This window comes from Struthio camelus, chromosome 9 (genome assembly GCF_040807025.1).
Source record: "Struthio camelus isolate bStrCam1 chromosome 9, bStrCam1.hap1, whole genome shotgun sequence".
Classification (NCBI taxonomy): Eukaryota; Metazoa; Chordata; class Aves; order Struthioniformes; family Struthionidae; genus Struthio; species Struthio camelus.
The window spans coordinates 31,099,843-31,117,780 of record NC_090950.1 but is presented as its reverse complement, the minus strand read 5'-3'; the positions used below and the strand labels follow the sequence as shown (position 1 = coordinate 31,117,780).

At 38.2% G+C, this 17,938-nt stretch overlaps 1 protein-coding gene and 1 non-coding gene across 3 annotated transcripts in view; both read right to left on the bottom strand.

Moving 5' to 3' along the window:
• Positions 1–1,909: 1,909 nt before the first annotated feature.
• The window catches only part of KPNA4 (karyopherin subunit alpha 4), a 30,727-nt gene continuing 14,698 nt past the window's right edge, over positions 1,910–17,938 (bottom strand). For both annotated transcript variants that reach the window (XM_068954322.1, XM_068954323.1), the window contains exons 8-17: positions 16,043–16,129; positions 14,562–14,731; positions 14,417–14,461; positions 11,939–12,070; positions 11,550–11,678; positions 9,810–9,914; positions 8,227–8,298; positions 7,479–7,641; positions 6,234–6,328; positions 1,910–3,825 (exon numbers count right to left, since the gene is read on the bottom strand). In XM_068954322.1, coding sequence (XP_068810423.1) covers positions 3,727–3,825; positions 6,234–6,328; positions 7,479–7,641; positions 8,227–8,298; positions 9,810–9,914; positions 11,550–11,678; positions 11,939–12,070; positions 14,417–14,461; positions 14,562–14,731; positions 16,043–16,129 — 1,097 coding nt within the window. In that variant the 3' untranslated portion in view covers positions 1,910–3,726. The remainder of the gene's footprint in view (positions 3,826–6,233; positions 6,329–7,478; positions 7,642–8,226; positions 8,299–9,809; positions 9,915–11,549; positions 11,679–11,938; positions 12,071–14,416; positions 14,462–14,561; positions 14,732–16,042; positions 16,130–17,938) is intronic.
• On the bottom strand, positions 10,869–11,187 carry LOC138068332 (small Cajal body-specific RNA 7). Its single transcript, XR_011143063.1, has one exon. It is a non-coding gene; the product is annotated as a small Cajal body-specific RNA 7 (non-coding RNA).

Genomic DNA, 17,938 nt, shown 5'->3' with positions numbered 1-17,938 from the left:
ACTGATAACAAATACATACAGATTTCTTCAGTTTCATTTGGAAAGAGAAGCACTCTTCTTTCTGGCACATCCAACTGTTTTCAGTAGGCTTTCAAAATCCTGCAAGAGCAGAGCCCTGGTTACAAAGAAGCCATCAGGTTCCCTTGCTCAGGGCTAGCCAAGTTACCTTGTGTAACTGCCGTTTCATTTTGCTTTGGTAGTTGTTTGGTAGCTTAACACAAAATCCAGATACTAGTATTTTTACAGCGAGACTAGCCTATTCCACCAGCAAAACAGCAGAAGTAGACAACTTACTGGGAATGCTTGGCATCTGCCAGAAAATACACTTCTGTAAAGAAAGATGAGCAGTATTTTTCTGCTCAAGTCTCCATGCATCCAGCAAATGGCTCTCCCATGCCAAAAGGTATCACAGAATCAGGAGCTATTCCACTTCCAGTAGTGGGAAAGGAAGGGGGGGGGGGGGGAGGAAGCAACAGGTAGAGGGTGTGAGCTTCTCAGGTTTTCCTTTGGATTCAGTACAGCATTCTTCCCTCCACAGCAGAACTTGTTTCTCCTAGCTATGTCAGGTAGTCCAATCCTAAAATCCCAGTGCAGCTGCTATTTGAACTGAATGCTGCTCCTTGGAAGAAGTTATACATGAAATAGTTTACATTAACTTTTGCCCTTTAACATTTTAAAAGTCTTTCTAGAACTCTGTTACCCTAAGCTCAGCTGAAAAGTGAACTTTTAATCCATTTTTTCAGTATTTTGAAGTAACATGCAGTCTTTTTTTTTTTTTTTTTTTAAAACTAGACTGCAAGAACAGTGACCAAAGAGTTAGTACCTAAAAATCATATGATGGCAGACAACCTAAGTATCACAGAGCAGTGCTGTCTGTTACCAAACAACTTGAGAAGTATACTTGGTGATTTATGTCATAGCTTGAATATAAAAAGGAACACATCTGACTTCTGTTGATGATGTATTACCATTGTTCAGTGGGGATAAAGTCAGGTGATAAGATTTATTTGTCTGCACTCATAGGCAGAAAACTGATCTATGACTTCCATCACAGCAAAGTTGCATCCTTGAAGAAAATACTCTGATCAGATGATCAGGTGAGGCAGCCTCCTACCCCCCCCCCCCCAATACAACCATAGGTTTGCGGGAGGGGCGGGGAGGGGAACAAAACACAACAAAACAACCATATTGGACAAACTCACTTCAGTTACTTCAAAGCTTTGCTCCTAAAGAATTATGAATATTGCCACCTTGTGGATGCCAAAATAATTTAAGCTTTCAATACACTGGTATACTAACAGAACAGAGATGGGATCTGCTCTTAAGCAGGTGAAAGAAAAAAAAAGATTTAAAAAAACACCACCAAGACAGCAATATGGAATAGAGTACAGGCTGCAGGTAACGAGAATTAGGCTAACAAAGTGTCTTTTCAAACATAAAGCTTTCTGCAAATGCATCTGTTCTCCTCCCACCCCCAACAACAAACAATTGGAACAAAGCAACAGTTTTTTACTGTACATCCTTCACACAGATATTTTAGTGGGAAGTTAAAAAGTATAATTCCTTCCACTTGTGGCATCTCAGCTTCTTTAAAAACACTCATCTCAACATTTTAGCTCCTTCAGGGGTTACTTACACTTTACATGGACAAAGCTTACATGGACTAGTTTATTTAGTGAATATGTATTATGTAATCAGGTAAAGGAGTAGATATTTCTTAATATTTATACCAAAATAACTATTTTCTCCCCTCAATTTCACATACCATATCGCACTACACACTGATATTTGGTAGGTAGCGTCAGACAAAAGATTTAGAAGACACAACACCAACATAGCTTTCTTCAACTGTTCTCCTGCATCTTTTGATGAAAATGTGTGTTTATACAAAAAGACACACTGAATACAATACTGTTGCAAGTTTTAATGTTTATTTCCCCAAGACAGCCTAGCCTGCACTCTACTTGGATAAATTTCACAAGCTAGTTTCCGCTGCTTCTAGTTTTAAACTTTAACCATGTTTCTGATGACAAGGAATGCTGCAAAAATACTCTAGTCCAACAAAGAGTTATGATCACAAAATAATCTTTATCCATTCTACAGTGTTTCAGAATTACCAGTTGATTTTAAAACACAAGGTAGATATAGATGCTAATGGTGGCTAATCTGGTATGTTTTATTATAGCAAACTGTTGTTCATGCAACACTTGTGCTCAAAGGGGAAGGCACAGCATTTCCTACAATGAGCCACCTTATAAAGAGTTCATTTTGTACAAATTTGTAATGTCACCTTTAATTTAGTGTGCAGAACCTCAAAACTGAGGCATTACTCCAATTATAAAAACACTTGCATCTGTTTTATGCAAGTTTTAAAAATACAAAGTTGTCTCTCTAAAGTGGCTCAAAATAGATTGTTCATGGCTGCCTACATCTAAGATAAAAAGAGTCTAAAACAATTGGATTAGGCATATTAAAGGTGTTCAAACCATGACTTGATTTGTACATCTATTCACACCTCTTTCGGTCTTTATTCAGCAGTACATATGCACCAAATTTCATTTTTAGAAGTTTCCATATCATTTTCATAGAAAACAAAGTTTGAAAACAAGTAACATTGAAACACAGCACGGTATTCTACCACAACAGAAACATTTGGTTACAGGACTCAACAGAATCTAAAAATGAACTATGCTGTAGATTACCACATGCAAAGGTCTTTATGTTATCTTTGAAAATGAAAAGGATGAGATTTTTATTACCACATTTTACTGCTTTCTACTATTATGGCAAATTGTGTACTGCAACACAGTCTATTTGAAGGGAAATGTATGATTTTTCATGCAAAAATCTACAAATTAGTTTTGATGATATGGAAAGCTTTTCATAACATCAAACATTCATCTGGTGCAAATGCACAGGGAAGCCTTCCTGAAAATTCTGACTTTACGAACAACTAATAAGCCATACAGGAAAGAAATTAAAAATAACTAAAAGAAAAATAAGAGGGGAAAAAAAAACAAGAAGAAACACAGGCTGCAGGAGTAAACCAGAGTCTGCTGCTAAACCGGTCTTTGTTTGTGTCCAGTGTAAGTTAACACTTATGAACTCATTTTGATGATTTACTAGGTTTGTTATCAGCCCCCTGAAGGCGAATCAAGCTTGCATGCGTTCACATACAGCATCACAACCATACTCTCGTACACACGCCACTCCAGGACTAGGAGTCTGCTTCATGACTGAAGAGCCCCATATTGGAAACATCAGCCTGGCTCCACAGCATTGAGTCCAGACATTCATTCAATGTTGTCCATTCACACGGTGCTTCATAGCAAGGCCTGGGCTCATTCTCCTTGGACTTATATGGGCATCCTATTCTCTTATGCTTACAAGGCTTGATGATGATAGTACTGCATATCCCCCCAATTGCTCTAGTAAGTCATTGTTCCTTCTCAGGCACTGAAGATCTTTGACCTGTAGCCCTTTTTTCTTTGAACAATCTAAATAAGCATTCAGTGTGAAGTTTTTCATTACATTTTGCCACTCATTCTCACTCGCACCCACTCGCCATCTTGACTTCATTTGGGCTTTTCTGTGATTCCAAATGAAATCTTCACATTTTCTTTCCCGATTTAATGCAGCAGCGGATCCCATGAGCCAAGATTGATGGATCAAACCTTTTTTTTTTTTATTCAGTGCTGCATTGTACCTAACTTCCAAATTACCACTCTAAAACTGGAACCCTTCTGCTGGTACATTGGCAGATGAATTGAAACCAAATGTTCCGCCTTGTATTGCCTCTGGAACAAGGCTAGGATCTTCATCAATCTATAAGAGAACAGGAACAACATTAAGTAGGTACAGAGGAACCAATGCCTAGCTAAAAAAACTGCAGTCCTAATGAAGATTTATCACTTCACTTCAGTTTACTTCACTGAATCAAGTTTTCCCAATTTTCTCACCCAACTTAGTAAAGGTACCATAGCGACGAAATAATTTAGGCTGACATTTTTTAGCTTACAGGTGGACTAGCTTTAGCAGGTGGACTATATGGTACCCAATAATGTCTCCTGCTTATTATCAAGTTTTCACATTTGGGAAGTATTTTGTCAGTCATGTCATCCTTTTTGCCAGTTTATAGGCTGTCACAGTTCTTACAAGAGGAAACCAGTATCGCTGCATCAAGCGAGGAGTAACCCGAAACTGCGGTTTCAATTTAAATAGGCAGTATACATTTTATCATATTTAAGTTTGTCACAAACACCATGTTAAATTCCAAGTCCTGCTGCAAATATGCAAAATTTGAGCTACTAAATGAGACTTGTGTCTTATTGTTCACAATGCAGACTGACATTACTTACTGCATCTTCTTTCCAGGCAACTAACTTCTTTACTATTTAAAATGCACACACATCTGTAAAACAACCTTCCTTTGATTTACATCACGCATTTAAACTGAAAACAACATTCTGGGTCAGTGCACCCTTATTTTCACTTGAATAAGACCGCCTACCTCTCTTATTACTAAGATATTCAAAATAATTTGTTCCTTAAGCAGCAAAAAATAAGACTTGGTATTCAAGTCAGCAGGGGGGCTTATCAGATGTGAGAAGTCAAGCTTAGTCAGAAACCAACAGTAATAGCACTTTAAGCCTCATCTTTAGGGATTAGAATACTAGGCTTCAATTAGGCATCAGATCTTTAGATGCTTCATCATGAAGCTGCCGGCATGCAGCAGAACAACATAAGGACTCATTTTCCATTGAACCTGGTTAAGTTTACTAAGCGAGTTTTCAACGCATTAAGCGCCGCAGTCTGTAAAAGCAAAACACAGTAATAACACTAAGCGGAAAATGCAGGACCTTAACAGTATAGACAAATGCACTTTTGATAAAGTAGTATCACTTCACTCTTTAAGAAATAAGCACCACCCAGCTGAACAGAAGTGCTCTCTAAAAACATGGTTGCAGAAGATGACACATCCTGAAAGGCAAAGAGTCAAAAAACTCCCTTCCTTCTGACTCTGAAGACCCATGATGCGCATTTTATCAGCCTTCCTCTATGCTGCTTATCAAGTTAAAAGCAACATGCAAACAAATAATCATGAACAATATCCCCATATTTATCACATTGTTGAATAATATTTTAAAGGACTTTAAGCAACTAGTTCATACCATTGAAAAACTACACTTAAGATGCCAGTGCATAACTCACAATTCTCTCATCCAGTCTCAAATAGGAAAGTTATTCAAAATTCATGGTTATGAACACAAGGTCTATGCAAGGGAACCAATCAGTTATGAAATCCCTTTGGCATAATAATTAGTCCTGTTTAACGCATGTAGTTTTACTCACTTCTTATGGTGGTAGCATCTAGCAAGCCATTTAGATGAAAGTTTGTAATACTGCTGAAATCTATGCAACTGTACTAATAGGTGTTTCCCACCACTGGGGGACTGAACTCAAAGACTGAAGTCAGGCAAAGAAAACTAAGCAAAGGTATCAGGTATTCAGTCTTTACATTTAACTACAGACTAAGCAGCAACAGTGACAAGGGGAAACATGGAAAGCCAAACAAGGTTGGAAAATACTAGGTTTTCAGTAAAATAAGTAATTCTACAATACTTGAAGTTATTACCAGAATGTTGTTAATTTCAGTCTGTACAAAATACATTCTTTAAAAACATACATTTTTGTTCTTTTGCAACTGTATACATCAATATACACTATGGCTTATCTGAACAACAAGTAAATTCAGTACGTAAACTTAATGCAGTGAAGTATAGAAGAATGCAGATTAGAAAGGGCTGTATTTCTTTAAAATGATAGTGTTTCAAAACGTAAAAGCCTCATTATTGCCGGTAATTAACTATTCAGAAAGGCTGTAGCATCAAGGTAGAAGTTCTAGGAGTTCAATAACTCATTTTTAGTTTTATATTTGTTTACATTTATAATTAGTTTTATAATCTGTCCGTATTAAAGTTCCATCAAACTAGTAAAGCTAGTTACAGTTTCAATGAAGCATCTCACTCAATTATATCCACACCTGCAGTATTACATATAAGTTGTGCACAGCAGGACTGTAAGCACGCATCAGTAATTTGGGTGCAATAAAAAAAATTCCCGAAAAATTAAATAAGTGCCATAGAGCAAATATTATAGTTGCTGTCTCTATCTTTTACCATGTTTATAAGCAAACAGTTTCAAAGGCAGATGTCAGAGCCATGTATACTTACATCATCTGAAGAGAAGAACTGATCAATGATCTCATAAGCCAGTTTGTAGATGTCTTCATTTTCATGATTTTGTAGCTGTTCAATTTTCTCCAGGCCTAGAGGAAACACACAGAGGACGTAATCGAGTTAGAAATCCAAGTTCAGTCAAAATAATCGCCCTCTCCTTCGGGCCTCGTCACAGAAAACTAAAAACAAATCTAGGAGTAAAGTGAGTATGGATAAGGTGCTGTTAATCTCATTTGAACTGCTTAAGCATAAAAATTTCTTAGAGATTCAAGGAAATATTAAAGATCAGGGCATACACACTACAACAACAATTTATATAAAAGGTCAAAAAAAAACCTTCTAGCACCAATAGTATTTCCCCCTCTCCTGACCACGAGTAAGCAAGTTGATCATGGACATGCAGCAGGAGTCAAGAGTTTCACTGATGTTCCAGCACATGATGTGGCAGTCCCTGTCCCATGACATTCAGAATCCACTCATATGCTATCTGTGGCACACATGCAATCAGTTACTAGTAGCTTGAGTACATATCAATAGCTCTAGTACAATATAAGTTATTAGCAGACATGAGCAAAGCATGCCTACAAGGAAGCATGCATATTCGGAAGTTCTAAAGCTCAGCTTGCCAGACATGAACACCTCTCTTCTCCTCGCATCCCCATCATCACTATTGAAACAAGCTTCACGCTTTTAAATGAGCTTGTATTTTAAAGATCATTCTCTTCATGTTAAAAAAAAAAAAAAAACCCAAACAAAGCTTTTACCAGTGTCCGAATTTATCACTGGTTTTTCCCCTGAAGAGTTTCAGCCAACTGTTAAGTAGCAGCCAGTCTTAGAAAGCCTGAAAGCTATTAACACATCACTACAGCTATTATGTTTCTACAACTTTTGTATGTAGAAATTCCAAAAAATTCACCTGGACACAACTTGGGTACAATTAAGTGTGTCATCCCTACATTAAAAGATATTTATCTGTGAAGTACACCAAACTTGGTAAACTGGCACCTGAGATGCTTCATAATGTACAATCCAAATTCTACATATTTTACTTGATCATGAACTTAATTAGGGAAAAAACTAAGTATATCTAACAGGCAGGAAAAAACAGACAATATTTTATTTAAAATGCTTGCTCCAAACATTTGTGCCAACATACATTAAAGCCTGGAATGTATATGTGCTGTATGAAGCAAAACCATCAATTTATAAAAAACAGGATCCAAACATTAAGCATCGTACCTCCGCACTCTTCTATAAGATTGGCTATGGTTTCTGCTTCATCTTCAGCCATTTTTAATATATTACTTAGTCCATCCAGAACAACTTGCACAACTTGTGCATCTTTTACTGTTAGCAAATTGCAAAAGGGAGGAATTACGTTTTGTTGAATTAAGTATGCCACCTAGGAAAAAAGCAGAATTGGTTCAGAATCATGAGAAGCAAGTAGTACCCCACAAACGCGCGCTCAAAAAAACTAGTGAAGTGAAAATACTCAGTTACCCAGCAGTGTAAGTCCCTAGCAATCATCATTTTCAGAAATACTCATTTTAGAGCATAAAAAGGTAACTTCATTTATGAATTAGGTGATAAACATATTTCAAGTTTAGATCACTTAGACAAGCAGTAAATACTGCAATCTTTTCATTATTAGTTTCAACCTGATCTTTGAAGAGTGACAACCCCTCTCCTGAAACAGGAATCAATCTGGGTTAACAAGAAACTAGTGTATTCCTATTCATTGGCTTCTGCCCAACATTATGTCTCACTCACTCAAATTGCTGACATGCACTGCCATCAGAAAGTAGCAAGCAATGCAATCTCTTTGTGGAAAAGGAAAACAAGTTACTGGACAGGGGAGGAACTGACACTTTCATAAACCTGTCACAGAAAAAGTCTGAACTAAGCAAGCTGAAATTCTTTCCCAAATGCACCTAAGGAAAAAAAAAAAAAAAAAAGGCAAAGGACCCTTTCTAAAAGCTCGACTCACTTGGTCTTTTCTTCCGCTGATTGTTAAGTTGCTTATTGCCCAAGCAGCTTCTTTCTGAGTACCAAAGTCACCCTGAAATACAACAGTAATTATAAATAATCATTCTGGTTCTTATTTGAAAAACTCATGCTGTTCAATATTCTGGTAAAGTTTTGTTTGTTACAGTCAATTCCACATGGTGTCACCATATCAGTTTTAGTTGAGAAGGAAGGGTAACTGACAAAGCCTGTAGATGTTTGAGTCCACAAGTAGAATGTTCATCCCTCCCCTGCAACCATGTTTTTAATGCTCTTCCAGAGCAAGAGAAGTTTGTCTGTATCAAAGTAAAGAAAAAACTGTAGTACTCTTCCCTCTCGTGTTCCTTATCAATAGCCGTCACATTACAATGAAAGATAATGCAGTGAGTGGTAATTTTGATAAATACTGTGCATACGGTAATTAATTCTGGCTCTGAAGTTAGCCCACTCAAGTTTGTTTACTAAATTAAATCGTCTACAACTCTCTTCTCAGGGTGATAAATAATTGGTAGTAACAGCACTATTTATGAACAGCTATATGTTACTAGGGTAAAAGATGCAAGTACTTCTTCAGTCACAACCCCAATCCCTACACTGACACAGGACCTTCCATTTTTGCCTTTGGCTGAAATCATAAGGTTGGTATTTCTGGCTTCCTTCCACATTTCAGGAAAAGAAAAGTCATAAATAAAGTAAAAAATAGGAAATATTTGAAAGACAGAAGTGTTGCATACTTTTCTCCTGCTTATAAACACACTTTTAGCTACACTTCATCCTCACAATGGAGTTCATCGTGAACAAAACGCAGCCTGGAAATAGATGTTTTAAGAGATACTAAAACTCGGTAACTGAAATTGAATACATTATTTGAACTCCAGACTGATGATCCATAAGAGACTTCGAGACAAAGCAAGAGAAAAGTATTGAAGTAGTTGCCAGCAAACAGTTCTCACTTTAATTTAAAAAAGGTAATTAAAACAAAGAGTATTCATCTTAAAGGCTTAATCTATTACTAAAAAGAAACATAACCTATACATACAGGCATGTATGTATATACAAGTGGCAAAAAACCTCTGAACACAGAAAAGCTACATTACTTTTTTATAGATATTTTTGATGCAGTTTTACCAATTAAGAAAATGAACAGGTTAATACATGCTGTTTAGCATCTCCTTATGTTTCCGGGGGGGAGGGGGGGAAGAGTTCTTAAGAATAGGAAAAACACTAGGAACTAACTCAACACTCTTCCCATGCAGACCTCTTTCTACTACATGCAAGAGCAAATTCTGGCATCACTGTTTACAAAAAGAAAAAAAATGAGTTTAACAGGATTTAGAAGGAGCTCAGAAGGAACTTTCCCTGATATGCTTGCTTCCTTTCCACAATGCATCTAGACATGCATCATATGAAAATGCACATGGGGCTAGTTTACCAGCTGATTAATACCACACCTCCCTGGCCTCTTCCCACCTCAGACTTTACAATTTGATATAATAGGTAAAGCAAGAAATTCAATGTCACTTTCCCTGCTTAAGGAAATAAACAGTTAAATCATTGTTATCTAACCTTATCTAGAAGATGTATTATCATTGGAACAAGGTTCGCATCTATTACTGCCTGAACTTGTTGCTGATTTCCTGCAGTGATGTTAGATAGGAACCACACTGCTTCCTGCAAAATAAGAGGATTCACTTAAATTATTAATTCATAGTCCTCTACACCATATTCTATTTCCAGTTCAACAAGTTGTTAATACATTCACATTTTGAGATCTGCAATTGATACAGCAGTCAATCTTAAATACAATTAAAGAAAGACTTGGTCTATTTTGCACACAGTTGAATCTCTAATAAGTGGACTAGAAGTACAAAAAAAGTTGATGCAACTACATCTCCTCAGGAGATTCCACAGGACTCTCAGTCTTTCATTTTAAATAAACTGCTATCAAATATTTCAAATTCATAGATGAAATGGAAAATTTAGAGACAAAAAGTCACAAGGCTACAAATGAGCACTCAGAATTGATTCTGCTACTGAGAATGAACATTACAGCATTTTCAGCAGACAGCCAGATCAAACCCAAAAATGCGTTACAGCATCATGCATTTCAGACTCTAGACAAGTAAAAGAATGTTCTTCTCCTGTTCCAAAGTGTTTCTTTATCTTCAAATTATCAGGAAGATGCAATGCATACTAATCAATTTAAATACATGATTTCAAGAACACTGTAAAGTCATATGACCCTTTATGCTCATTCTATCCAGAAGTGCCCAGGACACCCTCTTTCCAGCAATGACCACTGGCAGATGCCTAGGAAAGAGTACGCAAGAGATCTTTTCCCCAGTTGGCCCTCCTAGACCTTGGGAGTTGACAATCTGAACCATGCCAAATGCTGTATTTGTGGTTTGTTTTTTTTTTTTTTTAAACTTGATCAGTACTTCTAGTCACAAGAAATAAAGACAAAGACAAAATTAAGTATACGAAGAACAAGTATCTCTTGATTTTAATCTTTTAGTGATAAATTTCTCGCCTTATCCTGCATGACAACTTTCTGGACAAATATTTATCTCTAACACAAGATCCAGAAATTACCACATTTGTATGTGTGACATTTAACCGAGTCTCTTGGATCAGATCACAGGATCACTTTCATTAATGAACCTGCTAGAGATTTAAGATGCCTAGGCTTGTCTGGTGAGCTTGTTTTGGGCTCTAATCATTGGCAATGTTGAAAAGCAACACCCCAGAATATAACAACATGCCTCAGATGCACTCCGGAATCAGCACTTCCTTATCAGTGCCCCCAGTTTATAGCCTTTTATGTACCACACATACACACACATGCTTCCCCCTCCCCCCAAAAAGTCTGCTTCAATTCAAATTATATTTATCACACACACTCCATTCAGAGAGGCATCCAATGATCTCTGTTTCATCACTTCCAAGAGAGTCAGTTTAATTAAAATACAAATTGCATGTATTTCATGTATATCAAGAACTAACCTGTAAGTCAACAGGTAGTACAACAAGATAAAGCTTTAACTTCATAAAAATTTAATGAGAAGAAGTGGAGAAATGACCATTCCTGTCAAGGACAAACTGGTAGCTCCTCAGAGATTTTTCTAAGTAGGTTAACTTAAAGGGGGGGGAGGGGGCAGGAATTTCAGCACCCCATGCGCTCTTGCAGTATCTTAAAAGTAGTCAATCACTCAAAGCTCTATCGTATCATACTATTTGTAGAATTCAAAATGGCCAAGCCAAATATCAAATAATTCTCAATCAAGAGCAATCTCTGCAGTTACATACCTTATTAATTTTTTCTTTGGGATGTGTCAGAAGTGCTGGAAAATGCGAAAGAGCTTCACAATTCAAAACTACCTGTGTCTGTTCATCAGTACCAGTGACAATGTTCCCTACAGCTCTCAGTGCAGCAGTCTGAAACAGAACACCTTTTTTAAAAATTCTTTCGAACAAAAAAAGATAAACTCTTTTAAACAGAAAGAACAGAAATTTTTCTAATCAAACACATCCCACGCCTTCAGAACAAGAACAGATAAAGGAAAATATTTTATATAAATGCTGTACCACACAGCATTTTTAAATGCTTTAAAACTTAAACATGATCTATTAAAAGATACCAACTACTTTCTCTAGTATTGCATTTTAAACAACACCTTAAAATTATCCAAACATACTTGCACTTTAACTTCTTGATGACTGAGAAGAGGAACCAAGTGAGGGACTATTCCAGAGTCTATCACCATCTGGATCTGTTCATTGCCAGCATCCGTTAGATATGAGAGCGCCCAGACTGTATCTACCAATATCTTTTAAAAGAGATTCTTTAATTAGCACAGAAGCGTTATAAATATTACAAAAATTAAAAGTGTATACAGTTCATATTGTGAAGTCAGTTTTGATGCAATACAGTAGATCCACATCTACAACCCAATTCATTCGACAAGCTTTGTACATTCCACTGTAAAAGTCTGAAACATCTGCTATTTATAACTAGTTCCAACTCCTAACACCACAAAGGTAATAAAGAACCAGCTGAACAGCCCAGACTACTACAGCTAAAATCCTGAAGGATATAATAATCACTTAAGAAATTCATGAAGATCTGCCCTTTTCATGAAGTACTAGAGGGACAGCGCAAGATATGAAAGACTATCCTTTGAAGGAAGATGAGACGCATCCCCCAGGGGCCAGTACTGGGTCCAGCATTGTTCAACTTATTCATCCATGACCTGAATGAAGAGACAGAGTGCGCCCTCAGCAAGTTCGCTGATGATACAAAACTGGGAGGAGTGGCTAATACCCCAGAGGGCTGTGCTGCCATTCAGAGGGACCTGGACAGGCCAGAGAGATGAACTCCATGAGGTTCCTCTCTGCCCAACAAAGGCATCCTGCACCTGAGGAGGAATAACCCCATGCGCCAGTACAGGCTGGGGGTTGACCTGCTGGAAAGCAGCTCTGCAGAGAAGGACCTGGGGGTCCTGGTGGACAACAAGGTGACCATGAGTCAGCAATGAGCCCTTGTGGCCAAGAAGGCCAATGGCATCCCTGGGCTGCATTAGGCAGAGTGTTGCCAGCAGGTCAACAGAGGTGATCCTGCCCCCTCTACTCAGCCCTGCTGAGGCCACACCTGGAGGACTGTGTCCAGTTGTGGGCTCCCCAGGACAAGAGAGACATGGCACTCCTGGAGAGAGTCCAGAGGAGGGCTACTAAGATGATTAGGAGACTGGAGCACCTCTCCTCTGAGGAAAGGCTGAGCGAGCTGGGACTCTTCAGGCTTGAGAGGAAAAGGCTCAGGGAGGATCTCATCAATGTGTCCAAGTATCTGAAGGGACAGTGTCAAGAGGACGGGCCAGACCCTTCTCAGTGGTGCCCGGTGCCAGGACAAGAGGCAACGGGCACAAATTGAAACACAGGAAGTTCCATCTGGGTGACAGAGCACTGGCACAGGTTGTCCAGAGAGGTTGTGGAGTCTCTTCCCCTGGAGATGTTCAAAAGCTATCTGGACACAATCCTGGGCAACCTGCTCTAGGTGACCCTGCTTGCGCAGGGGGGTTGGACTAGATGATCTCCAGAGGCCCCTTCCAACCTCAACCATTCTGCAATGGCAAAACCTTAGGAAATACAGGACTGCAGGGGTCTGACATACTCTCAAACCCGTGGCCTATATTTCATAGTCTCAAGCTGTTTTTCCTGGAGGTCCACCAGGAAAGTTAAGAAAGGCTTTGAAATTCTTTTTACAACCTGGTGCTGCAACACTTTAGACTGGATTTCCTGTGGGCATGCCTGCGTGTGTATGTATGCAGACACAAATACTCATGTACAGAGAAGCCAGTTTAAAAAGCAGTACATCAGAACATTTCAAGTGACAGCTTAATGCTCAGTTTCTCAACTGTTTAATTTTATTTCAGCTGACAATTCTTAACCAACTGATCTGTACATACAGACATTTCAAGAAGTTCCAAGTAAGCTTCATTTTCACCTCACGGAACGATTACTATAATCCAATATGTTTTGTTAAAGGACTTGCTATTAAACTTAGACACCTAACTGACCTACAACTTTGCTAAAAAGTTGAGATCCAACCTTGAATAATTCTGACATTTGTTTAGGCAAAAAGCTGGCCTATTTAATGATTTCAGTAAAGTCTCCGTCATTTACTACACTGTGAAAATAAGCTAAAGTTCACGTTTAACACCTCAGAAGTTATTACATAATACTTGCTAGCATTTTTACATAAGCACCAGTTGCTCGTGTTTCTTCCTGGGTTACTGGACACTCGTCTTCATTACAACCTCAAACTTTTAGTGCTAGTCATACAAAATCCTATGTCTCTCTATTAATGTTTGCAGAAGTAGAGATGAAACTGCATTTTTATGTCCTATGAGGATGAAATAACTGCATGAAGAAAACAAGCTGATTCTCATAAGGCATTGGGAAAGTACATTGAATTGAGTACTTGCAAAAATACACAGAGGAATAAGGCAAAAAAATCTAACTGCTGCTTAAAAATATATATCAAGATACCAAAATAAGCTCACAACGATCCAAGAGAAGACAGTTTTGCTTTTTAAGTTACTTAGGACAAGCCACACACTTCAGCTAAAAAGCAGCACGTGAGCACAAAATAACTTGCTGGAAATGGTGCTACTTACATTTACATCTGTGTGGTGAATTAAAACGCAGAGGGCCGGAAGGATCTAAGAAGGAGAAGAAACATTTAGTATTAAACAGTTATGTTTAAGGTATTCAGATATTCAACTTCATTAAATTACACTGAACAGCGAGTAATTCAGTCACCTCCTGAATGGTTTCCATCGGTGGAGGAGGATCTTTGTGACGACACAAGTTGACCATGACCCAAGTAACATTTCTTAAGAAAGTTATGGGAATAGATGGGCTGATGAAGGACAGCAGTGGTTTCACTACTCCAAGACTAATAACATAATCTCTACACTGGGGTCCATCACCTGTTTAAAACACCAAAACCACACACACAAAAAGGTAAGACAACAAAAACCATCCTATGCCATTCACAAAAACAGTACCACAAAACTATCCGCTTAAATTAAAATTAGGCTGCAAGTTCCTAAAGATAATCCGAGAGCTTTCTACCAAAGTTTCGGCATAACTTGTGCATGAGTTTTAGACCCTGTTGTATGGGGGTCAAATCTGTACCATCTCCTGGTCCAGCATACAGCCAACAGAAGAATTCAAAAACTGACTAATAAATACTACTTAGTAAATAACGCATCCGATCTTCGGCACTTACGAGGGAGTCAGTCTACTCTAAGTCCTATACATTTAAAAAGTTAAATTAAAATGCATACAGACCTGAAGTTAACGACAATGGCCCTGGGGAGATGTAGGTCTGTCTGCATCTATACGCCTCTATCATAAAAGCACACTTATTTAAAGCTTAAAAAGGACCTCTAGCTGTCCAATTGCTTCATTTTGAAGCACTTATTAAGATCAGGTAAATGCCTAACAGAAAAGCATTCCATGATTTACAGCAGATCTACAGGGCAGGGTGGTGGCAGGGCAAGGGATGGAAGAAAGTTCCAGTCTCAGAACTGCCTGAAAACAGACACTGCAATCTTCGTACCTGAAGAAGAAATGCTACTTCTGTCACTATCTAGGTGATGCTACAGTCGCCTCAAACACTGTTCAACTTGTACTACACACACAGCACTAAGAGTTTCATTCTAGGCACCTACAATGCTGAGCTTTACCTTCTAATATTTTAAGAAATGCCAAGTTTTTCTTTAGATTATAGAAATCTAATGTAGTATCTTATAGCTGATATTAGCCTTCCAGCACCATAATCAGAACTATGATCATGTACACTGCAGTGGCTAAAGCTTGCACAGAAAGAAGACAATCAAATGAAGGCCTGAACAATCACAACCTAACTAGAATTCAACACACACTATGTACATGAGCTCAGATAAAGCGTCAAAACTCAATGGAAAACAAAGTTTTTGTTTTGACAATCTGCAGGTCTGTCTGCCAACATTTCCTCTTCCTGTACCTGCAATGAAAAGATGCGAAGGTACATGTTTTTGTGTGCACACTGTATTTGCAGTAGACAAAACAGGAAGATGTTAACAACAGGGTGTAACTTTTGACATAATACCTCATGTATCAAAGCCAGTTTAAGAGCTGCATTTCATAGCTCAGCATATCTCCATGTTCTAATAAACAAAACCCTAGTTATTTTATTCATTCATTTTCAAAAGAACTTCAAAAGGTTTTTAGTAGCAGGAGTAAGTAGCACAAACCTATGATATTGCCTAAAGCCCACACAGCTTGCTCACAAACATTTTGATGAGGCGAATGCAGCAGTCTCAGAAAAAGCGGCACAGCATCTGAAAAACACAAACAAAAGAAACCATGCCATTGTTAATAAATAATTTGTCTTTGAGAGATATAACTGACATAATTAGCTCGTAAGTAAAATTCAATGCTGCACGAGAAGTTTTTCTTCCAGTTGAGTACTGGTCAAAGCTTTACTACTAAGTTTTCTAGATCACATTGAAAGAAAACACATTGCAACAGTTCTTCCTTTACCAGTTTCATATAAGAGCCCACACTTCAGAACATTAAGGAAGCAACTGCTGACATTTAAGCAGCTTAACAGTCTTAATAAAAGTTTACTGAAGTTTATCCAAATTCCATACTTATACTAATTGGAGTGAATTTAGAAATTCAGTGCTAACTTATCTGTCAGAACTGCAAAGTAGTAACTGTTTAAGACCAACCTCACCCAGTCAAGTTAGCCAAGTTAAGGTACGCCTTCATTACTGATTGGTAATATAGTAAGAGGGAAGGACAGGGGCTTGATTTGCTGCAATCTTATGACTCAGGTACCCTCTGTCCTTCATCATGTCTTTACTAGCAGTGAAGCATGTGCCTGTTGCTAGTCCCAAGGTGCAGAAAGCTTACTACTGGAGGACCTTCCAAATACATTGCAAGTGGGATGCTCCAGGCAACGCTTCAGCAGAGTTTCAGCCACGGCTCTACCAGGAGAGAACAAGGCTAAGCACAGGTGTGGTGAGCTCCAGCACACACCACAAGTAGCAAGGCAAGGTGAACTGCACCAGAAGAATCCCTGCTGCAGACACAGAGCACTCAGTAAGCACCAAATCACTGTGTACTTTCTCTGATACTTCCAGACTTCGCATCTATATTAATAATCTTTTGAAGACAATTCTTACAAAGGGATCTGTACAGCAACAGCAGCTGTTTCTATGCATCCAACTTGCTCAGTCTCCCAAAAGCCAATACAGATACACTTAATGTGAAGTCCCCTTTCAGATCTGTAAGTTTTGACTCCCCTCAACTTGAGGGCCATCATAACAAAACAACCTAACTGACTGATCACCACAGAGATCACTTCAAATGCTACCAACGTGACCAAGAAGAGAGCCAACTGACTGAGCAGTAAGAAAGGGATCCAAAAAGACAACACACAAAACCACACAATTGTTATCAAGAACAAGGCAGCTACCTTTCTATCCCACGCTGAGATCAGACAGGGAGTGCTCTCAGACAGCGACGGCTATACTGAGCCAATATTTTAAAAAAAGATTTACATATACTACATTCAGATAACCGATACTCATTGTTCCTCCCAAAACTAAGGGGCTTACATGACTGACAGCGTAATCTGAAAGAAACGCTCATACTTCAGATCACATGTATTTCACTAGATGCTCGTATTTTAATAGAGTCTCTCTTAATATGAAGGATTCTTTTGCTAGAGAGATAATCACAATAGATTGCTTATTTTCTCCTAAATAAGGGTACTTACAATGCCTGTATGCAAGGAAGGAAACACATTCCCAGCAGCTATATTAATTAGTACTTCCAGGAAGATGACAGGCCATCTTTTTTCATTTAAACAAATCATTGCAAGAAAGAAATCACACCTTGATTGGTTACAACTATTAAATTGGCTAATATAACACACACACACAGGCCTGGCCAAGTCAGAAATCACCATCAAAACAAGTAATTGCTACATTTGGTGCCCACCTTCAATCCATCAATAAGTTAGGTTTAAACAGTTGAAAAAAGTTCTAATCAAGAAACACGTAACAGATTATATATAATATAATCAAGAAATGTGTAACAGATTATATATTAGCTAGATTTTCAAAAGAAAACTCAAGATG